Raw genomic sequence first — 13,468 nt, forward strand, 5'->3', positions numbered from 1 at the left:
GGGAAGCTGTTAGAATTTAGCAACCTGCCCAATATCACTCACATATCCAGGGATAAACCTTGTACTACCATGCCCTGGGTTTTGGCTCCTTCCATGACTACTGTCAAGTGGCGTTTTATTCTTGAACTTTAAAATCACTCCTCTAAGTGTAAATACTGTGGCCATGTTCCTATGAGCATGGCCTATGTCTATGGGGAGTCAATGGGGAATCATTCTCCAAGGGGAAACATATGAGATGAAAAGGGTGCTGATGTTTTTACTTCCCCTGTATGACACCTATCACTCAGCCAAAGTACGTCCCCACTCAGTCTATGAGTGTCTAAAGCTCCATGACCTATCCTCATATCTCCTCAAGAATTTCCTTTGATTTTCCCGGCCTAGGAAGTGGGACCAACTAAAATGTATCATATGGAGAATGGCAAGTGTTTCATAAATGTCTCAGTCAAGCCCAAGCAAGCTGGGAACAGAAGCGACTGTTAATGGTTGGAGTCTGATGGAAGCTGTTGCTACTGGCCTTCTGATTTCTACCAGTTAGTCCCTCCTCACTCTCTGCTGGCAACTCTTAGAAATTGAAATGAAGCTAAATTGCCACTCTGAAATCAGAAAAGGGCTCAAGGTGATAGACTGCTAATGGCCACCAGACAAGGTTAGCCATAGATAGATATAGGCCAAATAAGCAGTCACTACAGTCTGTCTGGTACCTAGCATTTCACTTTTAGAGCTGTATTTCTTTGGTGAGGATCATACATCAAACTTGTTAGTAATTAGCACTTGTATCTACATGTTTATCAGATCACTGTCCTCTGAGATAACTACCAGAGATCAAGGCTTTTAGATACCAAGTATATTTAGAGTACACATTGTTATCCCTGGAAAGTGGACCTGGATAATATCATTAAATGGGCACTATTCAGGCAGAAGAAGGTGATGAAATGGAGGGCTAACAAACCAGATATCAACTTTGCTGCTAGTCAATTTTGCTGCGAATAAAGTCTTGGTGTAGATGGCAGTTTAGGGAGTCCTAGGCTGGGTGTTTCAAAGGAGTTCCCATCCATAGCCTTTGGGTTGGATAAAGGGGAGGGGCTTAGAGTGGATTTCTCCATAAAGAAACACTTCCCACCCCTACCCCCACTGCCAAGTTCCACAAGCTACCCAACCCCCACAACAGTCTTACCTCCCACGAACTGTGCTGCTCCCATGCAACGTCCCATCATTCTGGAGATGAGCTCCTCCATGCAGCAGCCCAGGACAGCAGCCAGTGCCACGAGGAGCAGCAGAGCACAGCCGGCACCTGTCACCACCGTGCACATCTGCCAGGCCAGGCTTGGGATGGCACTGAAGCTGGCATAGCGCCCACACTCTTCCACCATGATCAGACTGTGCCCCTCTCCCCGCACAGGGTAGTTGCACCTCCGGAATGTGCTGAATGACACTGGCTTCCCCAGCTGGGATCCAAAGAGCCAGTAAGGCAGGAAGTAACTGGTAGAACTGGCCACAGCAGTAACAAGGGACAGGAAGGCCCAGAGGGTCCCCACCAGTGTCAGGCTGCTCCTCATGGTCCCAGGTTTCTCTGCAGGGATGGGGAGATGAGTTGGGTCATAGCACCAAATGCAGAACGTTAGCATGTAGGCTCCATTGACCTATTTTTCACCTGGCTAGCCAATCCTAGGGCTTGTTTATGGACAACTTGGTCTTTGCCTTTGGATAAGATCATTCTTTCGAGGCCCATTTAGGTCCTTCTGGGACTCTGCTTTCCAGCACTTTTCCCATCTTCCCTTCCTCCCACCTGATTCAGAGTTCTAGGGTCTCTAGGCTGCAATAGAAGAACCATAGAACTGAATTAGTGACTGTTCAGCCAACTGAAATGCAGCCTAATCAGTCAGCTTTCAACTAACTCTTGACATCTATCTAGCATGAAATGAGTGGTAGGAGCTGAAACTGGAATGAAACCAAGGCAGCCCAGAGAATCCTCAGCTTCCAGTGGAATGGCCTTGCTGTCCTGGGAACCTGGAAGAAGATGATATCTCAAGGGGGTCAGAAACCAAGTTGTTTTCAGAGAATAAAGGAAGAAGGAAGGAAGAAGAAGGAAGACAACTTACAGAGCTGCCCCTCCTACAATCGAGAAGAGGGAAGGAGAGCTCACTATGGATTTGCAGGATGTGCCCATGGGACCTATGTAGGATATCCAGTAGTGCATCAGTATGAACTGTTCACAGGGTTGTAAATGTATAGAATAAAACAAGGGGTGTCTGTCTCACACCCCATGGTTGTCACTGAGTGAGCACTGTTCAGTCACTTTTTCCCCCAAAACAATATGGCATGCAACTTTCCAAGCAGTGAGGGTTGTTTAACTCTAGATGGGCTACTAAGAAAACCTGCCTCATCCTTTACTCAATATAGTCAGGAAAGCGTCTCCTCTCTCTGAAATGGATCAAGTACCCTCTACCTGGCAGTAGGAACATACATATATAGCTGTAAGGACCTTTTAAGGTGCCTTCTGGAACAAGTAATCTCAGATTCAAGATGCTGAGTTTTTTCAGATCTAATCTCAGCCCAGCTCACAAATGGCTTTCACAGACCCCTCTGTTGAAAATCAACCACTTCCCTCCCAACTCTATTAATCTGCCATTGCTTTCTGGCCTCAATTAGGGCAGAGACCACACTGCAGCTTGATGACAGCACCGTGAATGTCTCCAGCAGGCAGATGGTGGAGTATATTTCAGAAACTTCTCCATGATTCATCACCGTTGCTTAAAACTACAGGTGGTGGGAGAAAGGTTCAGCAGTGGGGACGCAAGGTAAGGGGAATACAGGCACTGGGGGTATGAGGCTACCATACTGCCAGTTTAGGACATCGTCAGGAACAAGCAGCAGTTATACTCGGGGTCTTGGGGACTATGCCCAGCTGTGGACATTTTCACAAACACCATTAAACAATGCCTGGCACAGAGTAGACACTCCAACTCATGTTTGTCTAATGAAACCCATTTCATAGAAGCAGCCAATTTCCAGGCTGGCAAGGACTGTAATGAATCACCTAATTCAACCTTCTTGTTTTACATATGGGAGCACATGGCCCAGTAAAGGGGGAAATCATTTCCCCCAAGTCATAGAATAAGTCAGCAAGCAGCAAAACCGGAATAAGAAACCCTATCTGCAGATTCCTGGGCGAGTACTTACCTACTACATAGTACTAACACTCCTCCCCCAACATTTTGTAGACTGGAATCCAAAGAGGAAGTGATTTACCCATGGGTAAAAGGCTAGTGAGCTACACTGGCCAGACTGGAGCCCAGTTATTTGATTCTTAGCATAATGCTCTGTTTTCAGTCTACCACAATTCCCCTCCTGAAACGTATGTATTGTGTGCTATGTGTTTTGTGCAGGAAGAGAGAAGGGATCATAAATTGCAGGTGCTTACTTTGAATGCCAGGGCCTGGGAAGAAAGTGCCCTGAGATGGGCCCCTGGGAATGAGGTTTTGTGCCCAAGGCGGGCAGGGTGAGAAGAAGATGTGATGAGGGATTGAAAGCCAATGGGGGAACTGGAACTAGTTTTAAGTAACTGCTGTTAGAAAACAGGTACACGTGGCCACAATGAGATAATGCTTGCTTGTTATTTTAGAGTTTGTAATATTATGAGAAATGCAAGCAGTCTTCTGTTATGGTCTCACTTCCCAGTGAAGAAGCCCAGGCAGGAGGATGAGAAGAAACCAGCTGACAAACGCTTAGGGCTGCATCATCATATTCCCTTCCAAAGGTCATTATTTCATGACCTCTGCACAAAAACCCTCTCTGTTTGGTAAAAAATAAAATAAAATAAAAAGTCACCTCCAATTTACAAATGAGCACAGTGAGGGTCAGAAAGCTAAGTGACTTGCCCAAGGTTGCACAGTAATTTAATGGAACAGCCATGATTTCCCACTTCTCATTCACCCACCACCTTTCCCCCATGTTCTCCTTTATCACCCCAATAGTATTACAGTTAAAAGCCTCTGTGGTTTCGCAGCCAGAATTTGAAAAAAAAAAAAATGTCTACGAATGGGGAAAGAATTAGAAATGCAAACTGGGAAGGTAGGAGGAAGGCCGCTTTCTCTAAGCAGTGTGAACCAGTAGAATAAGAGCATTACCTGTTTCAAGCTCAGCAACTCTAGTCAGAACCAACCCCATATGTTGCCCATAAACGTCATCATTTTGAAATCAAAAGTCCCGGTATGACAACAAGTAGAAGAGCAGATAATTTAAGGTGGAGAAAGAAACTGTATTATTGAGTGGTACCTAGGCTATACTAGAAATAAAAGCTGTGGGTTTCACATTAGATTGTAATCATCTGGGGGCACCCTGGTGGCTCAGTTGGCTAAGTGTCTGACTCTTGATTTCGGCTCAGGTCAAAATCTTAGGATTGTGAGATCAAGCCCTGCACCTAGCTCCATGCTCAGTGCAGAGTCTGCTGGAGGTTCTCCCTCTCTCCCCACCCCTGCCCTTCCCCCACCCATGTGTGCACATGCGCACATGCACGTTCTCTCTCTCACAAATAAGTAAATAGATAAAATCTTTATTTTGAGAGAGAGGACAGTGTGCAGGCATGGCGAGGAGGGGGTGACCATATCTCTTCAGAGATACGGTCGTCATTCTAATACAGAGGAAAAGGGAGAGAGAGAATCTCAAGCAGACTATACACTGAGTGTGGAGCTGGATGCAGAGCTTGATCCCACGACATAGAGATCATGACCTGAGCTGAAACCAGGAGCTAGATGCTTAACCAACTGAGCCATCCAGATGCTCCAATAAATAAAATATTTTATTTATTTTTTTAAATTGTGAAAAAAAATTATAATCTGTAACAAATAAGGATGTTTAAAAAAAAAGTACAATACTACCAACCACTGTCACTATAATTTTATTTTTAAAATGGAATGTTGAAGCCAAGTTGTAAGAAGGCAGAATCACAAAATTCAGTTTAAATTACATATGCTTAGCTTTAGAGAAACTCATCAGCTTTCAGAATTTAAATACTTTTAATTTCAGGAAAGACCCATTGTCCTTATTTCACTGAGGACAAGGACAACCAATCATGCCAGTTCTCCTGGGACTGAGGAATTTCCTGAGGTGTGGGACTTACGGTGACAAAACTACTAAAGTTAGTCACCTTCTTTAGGACTAAAGGTGTGGTGAGCCAGCACTGTCCATGGACAATAAGCTGAGAATCACTGTCACAGATAATTCTCTAATGTTCTCTTCCCAGGACTCAAACAATATGAAGTTAAAAGTGACCATGGCATTAAACAATGGAGAGATGAATCCTATGTATTCTGAATGTAAACCTCTCTGAATCATAGATGTGACCTCATGCAGTCAAGGAAGAGAACTCAGAGATCCAATTGCTCAATGTTTTCTGAGCATAGAATAAGCCCCAACCCAGCTTCACCTGTGGCTGGACAGGGAGGTATTGGGCCATGTCTATGCAAGCACACTGCTACGTGTTCACATGTGCCAGACAAGGAGGTACATTCAGGAAAACGCTTTTAGTTCCTGTATGGCTTGCAGTGGGTGTCCACCCATGACACTCTTCCAAAGCAATCCAAGTTCAGTCCCAGGAACTAGCCAAGTCTCTTTGCACTCACATAAATAAAAATCATGCACAGTGCTATAATTCATTCTTTCTTTATTCTTCCTGTATATGTCACGTATGCAATGGCTCTGTTTCCCTGTCCTGGAATTCTAACCACACAGCTACACTGGAGTTCAGAAAACAAGAACTCAACCCTGGTGCTCCTGCTAATTTGTCCAGTAACAAGACATTGATAAGATTCTTATTGACCCTCTCTCTTTAGGTGTCACATGGTCCCTCATCCCTTAGTTTCTTCATCTCCTAAATGGGTCATGTGCCTGTTTCTGAGAGTGGTTGTATAAAATGCAGTGAGTATGGCCAGAACTTTGTGACAACCAGGGTGGAAGCATGAAGTGTGTTCTGTATTTACTGTCCTTAATGAAGGCTAATGCTCACTAATCTTTAGAGAGATGATCATCGTTCTAATGCAAACTCATGGGTAGGAATCACTTCAACCTTTTGAGGCAGGAAAACCACCTAAGCCATACATGTCAAATGGTTATCTATATTGTCTTTAAGGAATTCCAGAGAAGGGAACTCTGATTTTTCTCAGTATGTTAACAACTCTCACTGTCAATAAGTCATTCGTTTTTGTCTCATTTGAAACCTTCTGTGCTGTAACATAAGGCTAATTTCTTTGGTTGCATCCTCAGAGAGAATGGAGAAGAGCTTGGCTGGTCTTCCAGATGAGAGTCCTTAATCAACTCAGATTGCTGGGAGCTTACCTTTAGCCCTCTTCCCCCTAAAATGAGCACTCTACCTCAGTGTATGAGCACTCATTGTCATGTCTTTAATTATTTGTTTTCACCTTTTCACTCTCATGTGTATGTACTCATACATAGGCACTTACTATCAAATGAAACTGGAAAAACTGTTATTATTTTCTGGGTGGAGGAAAAGAAACCAAATCCTTCCTTTACCTCATTTTCTTCCCAGTCCTCACAGACAGAGACTCAAATACTTTTGTCCCCATTTGAGCTTGTCATACAACTTTTGAGTTAAGGAAAGCACTACCTTACCAAAGGTAACAGGGTCCAGGCAATGCACCCAGTGAGTTAATGACCAGAATATGAAGTGGTCAGTAAAGGCATTTCTGACTTGCAGCTGCTAAAGAAAACATGGCTGCAAGACTATTGGTTTCAGACTGGTCTGTGAGGAGCGGCTTTGTTGGCATTGGTGTTGGCAAAGGGATATGAACAGGCCTTTCTCCTCATGCCCCCCAGATGGTGTGCACTGCCTACCTGCCAACCTTGTTACAAACACATCATATGCAGTGTTGACACTTTTGTACGAAATGGGCAAGATACACAGGCATATGCTTCTAGTGGTAAATAGGGCTACACTCTAGAGACATGTCTTTGCCCAACGTAATTCTTTGTATCAAGTTGGATATATAAGCACCCTGAACCTGAACATTCTAGATCTTTCTACTTCAGACACAGCCCCAAGCATTTCTCTCCTTATTTTCTGCCACCTGAGTCCTTCAGGAATTATTCCTCCTCTGTATATCTCTGCAATGAGAGTGACTCCAAGTTCTCCTATGCCTGAAAGCATCACATGATGTAGTTACTACAAGGGCTTTATTTCCCATTTGTGTAATTGATGTATCAAAAAAATGCACACATTTAGCACATACATCTCAATGAGTTTGGACATATGCTAATATTTGTAATACCATCATCACAATCAAGTTAATAAAACATATTCATAACCCTCAAAAATTCCTTGTATTGGTTTGTGTGTGTGTCTGTGTAAAGAATACAAGGCGAGATCTATCCTATTCATTTATTTCAAAGTGCACAACACTGTACTGTTAACTTTAGGCACAAAGATATATGGAAGATCTCTAGAATTTACTCATCTAGCATCTTAAACTTTATACACATTGAGCAACAAGTCCCTATTCCCCCCTCCCACTAGTCCCTGGAACCACTATTCTACTCTGCTTTTAATGTCTCCCTTTTGACCTAAGCCTTGTCTTTCAAGTTCCTCAGCTGTCATGCTTGCTGATCTCTTTCTAAGCTTTCTCTCTTCTTCCCTCCTCTTTTGTTCTGGAAATAAAAAGATTAGCAAAATTAGCTACTTGGTTTATTTATCTATTTGCATCTGAGATGTTCACAAATAGGTAAGGCAGTTGAAGGCAGGAAGTTAGAGAGTACATGGAGACAGAAAACCAACTGAATCACTGACGACCTAGAAAGCTATTACTGAATAATCAGTTTGGCGATGCAGAGAAAGAACCTTACAAAGATCCTCCATGTCGGGTCCTGGGCTATTCCCTTTCTCTAGAGTGGGAGGTTGAAAGGGTGGAAATTGGAATGATTTCCCTAAATTTCATATGAACACCTCCCTTTCCTGCAAAAAAGTTGCGCTCACTGAGCTCCCCATTTGTCTTCTGCTTTGATGAGGTGCCAATTAGAACTCTACGTCCCAGTTCTTATTCTGACTAGACAGATGCCACTACCATCAGCGATCAGTTGGTCAGCTAGGAGTCCCATTCACCAGTTAGAAACCATTCCTACCAGCCTGCTCTGGCAAGACACTGTTAAGCCTTACCAACAGTGGGATAACTCGTACTGTATCTCTCTACACCTTTAGTTTCATGGTCCCATCCTTGCTGCTGTTGCCCAGTAGACCTTCTACCTGTGACCTTAATAGGCAATAGAATGCCCCCACAGCTGACCACCTCCATTCAGTGAACCTGAACAGTATAGGAAGAAGGTGGGCTAGATGCTTCACCAACCACTTTGGCAGACATGAGAAGCAGCGTGGTATATTAAGAGCATTTCTCAAAATGATGGCCCCAACCCCTCTGCAATAGAAGCACCCTCAGTGCTTGTTTAAAATGCACACTCTGAACCTCCTTCTCAGAGTCACTGAATCACAATTCATGAGATTTGTATTTTTAAAAAATTTCTCAATTGATTGGAAACTGATGATTGAGAAATATCATTTTAGTGGAAAAGGGGCCAGGTTTTGGATTCAGATCTGATATAGGGTCCTGAGGTCTTCCCCTTACAGGTTACATGAACTTGAGAGGATCACCTAAAACCTCACGGTTTCAGTTTTATCTATAAAATGGAGATGATTAAAAATAGTTCAAGTGAAATGACATCTGTGGTACACCTAACACTAGGCTGGGTGCTCATTATTCTTCCCTCTACTGGAAAAGATTCCATTCAGCCATAAGTAATAGAGAAGACTTGAAGTCTCCCAAGAAGCCGAACACCCCTGCTTTCCCCTCTCTCTCTCCTCCAGCCACTCTTCCAGTGACTTCTTCCCTCTTGGCTTCTTTCTGTGTTCAGTTTCTCACCACAAAATGAAACCACTGGGCTCAATGTTCTTTTCGAGAATGGATTTATAGTCAAACTATTCCAGGTTTTTCTGTAAATCATCATGCTTGGCACATAGTAGGAACTCATAAATATTTACGGAGTGAATACAATCTTTTGTTTCCAGCCCGACTGAATGGCTTCAACATCTGCATTTCAGTTTAACCCCATCACCCCATTTTGGTCCCGTAATCCCAATTTAGGCAATTCTAAGAGACCAACCCAGCACACGAGCAAACCGGATCCACTCTTCTTTCTATAGACTTCCCAAGCAAAATCTTTCCCTCTGCTCTCAGAGACATGCACTTCCTCTCCTCAAGTTACCAACTCTCCTGGGAAAATCAGCTGACAGTTAACCCTTAGGTCCTCAAACCCTGTCAATAGGAAAGAGGAATCCAGCCCAGATTCCTCATACCCTCTATGCAAACAACAGGGTATGAGGGAGTAAAAATGCACAAGGCCCTCTTTGGGAAGAAAACAGCTTCTCTGAGCTATGAGATGAAAGTACAGGAAGCCTGAGAAAGGAAAGGGAGAAGAGGGGCTGAGCGCAGGGAGAGCAAAAGCAGTTTCTTATCCAGCTGTTTCCATTACATTTGGCCCAAGTTGCAAATTTACCTTCTGACCACGAAAGCTGATTGACTTGTTCCCTCTCTTCAGACTCAGATCTGAGAAACAACTTCTCCTTACAGCTTGTCAGAAGGGGATGGGAATCCCAGCTGCTCTTTGTAGTGATGCCTGAAAATCTTGCTTTACCTTTGGGAGAGAGGGGCGGAGTCCAACCTAATGGGAATTAACTCCAAACACGCTGGCGGCTTGAAATACAGCCTCAGACATGCAGACACTTGAGTAGCTTGGCTGGCACAGAGTTCCCCACCTCCATCCTCACAGTTGCCAAATCAGCTGTATGTGCGTGTGTGTGTGTGTGTGTGTGTGTGTGTGTGTGTGTGTGTGCAGGCACACACACGCTCCCGTGTTACAACTGCATATCTGTCTCACTTCCTCATCTGCTGCTCACGTGTCTGCGGAGGAATAGAGGTTCTCCCTAACTTTCCTTAAAAGCCCTAAATAATCTCCACCATATACATTAGGCAGCAGACCCAAGTGATTGGAAATGACAGAAAACACATGCCTGAATGAACTAAGGCAAAACAGCTTTTTTTCCCCAACTGATTTCCATTGTCTGATGCTCCAACAGTGCAATCAATGGCTCTAAGATGTAATGACTTTACATTTAAGAAACTTGAAATCACACATTGAAAATGCTTACTAATTCCTCTTTGAAAATAACAGCACTACCAAAAGTCAGTGTCTAACTTATCTCAAAGCACCAAAAATTGCTTTTGTGCTTAGAGAGATAACTGAGAAGTCTGGAGATTAATGGAGTTTGGACAGATGCTTTGCTCCAACCTGATGTCATCTTTCCCACCTGTGAATGTCCCTGGCACTCCATATTTATTTTGAGAAACTTATCACCTTCTACCTTGTGTTAGTTTTTTGCATATGTCTCATTTCCCCTCCAGGATGCCTTGTGAATAGGGAACTTTGCTAAACAAAATGAGTTGGAAAGAGGAATGGTAACCAGTCTAACTTAATAGAGCCTACTAGACTGGTCCAAAGTATCTTTACTTCTATGTCCTATTTGCCCACGTAGAATGCTATAAAGGTTATCAGACATATTTTCTGGCATTTTGTGGCAACGATTTAAAAGAGCAGAATAAATGAACTAGCAGTTTGACAGATTTATTGTACCCCATTATTTAACAAAGTTAAAAGTTTTTCCTGCCTGCTTTGGATACAAGTGGGCATCCTGTCTTTTATCAGTGATACAACCTTATATTCATGTACGCATTTGTCTATTTTGTTACTTTCCATCAGCAGTTTTTAATCTTTTTTTTCCTGCCCTAACACATTGATAAACCACATTCCTGTCTGTAATAATGGCTTACTAAGGCAGTCTCTGGGGGAGTGACAGATGACCTAGTAGGTGAAATGTCAGATTTTTGGCCATGTGAGTCTTGAGATAAGTTTTAAAATCTCCCAGGTGGTGTCCCTTTAAGAATCACTGCTTCAGATGCAGGGCTGTATTAAGGGAAATTAAAATTTGTCAATTAAAAATAAGTCAATATTAGCACTCACGTAATAAGTGTATGAGATAGAGCTGAAAATTTTGACATAAGAAAAATAGTTTATTCCACTCTATGCATCAATAAATATTGCCCCTTGCTTAATGGTACACATATCATTTGGAGAACTAATCATCATTTGTAACTCTAAGTAGAGATCATTTTTACTTAGCTCTTTTTATCCTTTTTTCCTTATGTTCCTAGTTCCCTTAAGTGGAATAATATGAAAACTTAAATGTATACTAAATAATGATCTAATTTATTGGGTAGAGGTCTGTTTCCTGTTCTTAGTTTAACAGTTGATAATTCTCTCAGGAAAAAAAAAAGTGTTTGTATCCTGTGACTCTAGATAATTTTTCATTTAAAATGCGATTTTCACGAAATCGGAGAGGGAGACAAACCATAAGAAACTCTTAATCACAGGAAACAAACCGAGGGTTGCTGGAGGGGAAGCAGGTGGAGGAATGGGTGGATAAAAATTTTAAGAATAAGTGAAATATGCTATTTAGCCCTACTTTCGTAAGATCATGGGGGAAGGATTGAGAAGGGAACACATCTTGTAATTTATTAGAGGATAGGATGGTACATAATATTTTTAATAATATGAAAATGGGTATTGGTCAGGGACCCATGGAACACTTAAATTTTGCCTTTGGTCAGTGTGGAATAAGAGTTCCTGCTAAGACAGGTATAATGATAGATGATTCTGATATATATCCTGCCCCCATCCCTAGTTTGCAAACCATTGCTCTATGCAATAGAATTTTTCAAGCAAAATCAACACCCTACAACATTTTGCAGTTAGACAAAGGGTCAGCAAACCAGAGGCTGTGTTATGCACCAAATCCAATAGACTGCCTTTTTTATAGTTTTATTGTCACACAGCCACAACTTACTCATTTATGTATCATCTATGGCTGTTTTCATGCTACAATTGCAGATTTAAATAGTTAGATTTAAATAGTTGTTACAAGGATCTTATGGTCCACGAAGCCTAGAATGTTTACTATCTGACTCTTAACAGAAAAAAAAATGATGCTTACCCCTGGTTAAATAAATCCACACTAATAGAGACATTATGTCAATTGATAAGCGAAAGGGGTTGAAAAAGAAGGGGAGTGGAGGGAAATTTTTTTTAAATGCTGCTTCCTTTCATCTTTGTTAAGGTGCCAATCAACCCTCACCAGGTTTTTAGAATCCCTGAAGTTAACCACACACTAGAGATTAGTATAAGCTAAATATTCTTTAAGCTCATGAAAATGTATTTTTCTGTTAACTATCCTTTGAACCTGTGTTTATGTCGTTAGCCAATATAGCTTAACTATTTCTTTACTGGCAACTTCATTGAGTTCTAAGTCACATACCAAAAGATTTACCCTTTCAAAGTGTGGAATTCAGTTTTTTAAGTATGTTTCCCAAATTGTGCAACCCACCACTACAATCTAATTCTAGAATTTTTTCCTTAACCCCAACTCATTAGCATATACTTTATTTTTGCTCTTTTGTCAGAGTTGCTTCTTTTTGGGGGGGTACTTGGGTTTTTTTTTTGAGATTCCATTTATTTATTTGACAGAGAAAGAGATCACAAGTAGGCAGAGAGGCGGGTTGGGGGCTGGGGGGGGAGCAGGCTCCCCGCTGAGCAGAGAGCCCAATGTGGGGGCTCCATCCCAGGACCTTGAGATCATGACCTGAGCGAAGACAGAGGTTTAATCACTGAGCCACCCAGGCCCCTCTACTTGATTTTTTTTAAAAAACAAAGTTTCTTTTTACTATGGGGTGCGTATTCTTTCCTAGTCTATAAGAAAGGGCCATTTATTTATAGAGGCATTTGTAGAACAACATTACCCTTGAACTTTGGAGAGTTTGCATATTATTGCTTGCAATAAACAATGAATCTTGCAACACTACATCAAAAACTAATGATGTATTGTATGCTGACTAACATAACACAGTAAAAAAAAAAAAAACAACAAACCCTGCATACTCTATGGCCTTTCAGGTTGAATATGGAAGGTATATCTTGCCTATGCTGTAGTGTCAGTTCTAGACTGAAAACCTAGAGATGAAACTTATATTTACATTTCTATAAAAATCAAAACTGACAACTATTTTGTTGAGTTTTTTTTAATTGTCCTCAGAGGATCAGCTGATAGTGTTAGCTAACGATGTGTGTGCTCATAAATATTTAGTAACTGGGTTCAGTTGGCAGGAGAGCAAGAGAGGCCTGATTTGTAGCATTTGCTTATTTCCATGGTGTAAATATTCCCACCATGGCCAACTGCAAGCTACCAACTTGAAGTCAATAAAAATGGAGTTGGGACATGAAATCTACTGCCATGAGCTGGTACAAGCCAGTTCCAGCACATCACTGTAGCTCAGATTTAAAGAATTATTTCAGTCTTAGT

General features: G+C 41.9%; 1 protein-coding gene across 1 annotated transcript in view; it reads right to left on the reverse strand.

Moving 5' to 3' along the window:
- LHFPL1 (LHFPL tetraspan subfamily member 1) overlaps positions 1–9,660 on the reverse strand; it is a 45,158-nt gene extending 35,498 nt beyond the window's left edge. Inside the window, exons 1-2 of the mRNA XM_045995947.1 lie at positions 9,556–9,660; positions 1,175–1,570 (exon numbers count right to left, since the gene is read on the reverse strand). Of these exons, the coding sequence (XP_045851903.1) occupies positions 1,175–1,556 (382 nt within the window). The 5' untranslated portion in view covers positions 1,557–1,570; positions 9,556–9,660. The remainder of the gene's footprint in view (positions 1–1,174; positions 1,571–9,555) is intronic.
- Between the last annotated feature and the right edge of the window lie 3,808 nt (positions 9,661–13,468).

Source organism: Meles meles, chromosome X (assembly GCF_922984935.1).
Source record: "Meles meles chromosome X, mMelMel3.1 paternal haplotype, whole genome shotgun sequence".
NCBI classification, from domain to species: Eukaryota; Metazoa; Chordata; class Mammalia; order Carnivora; family Mustelidae; genus Meles; species Meles meles.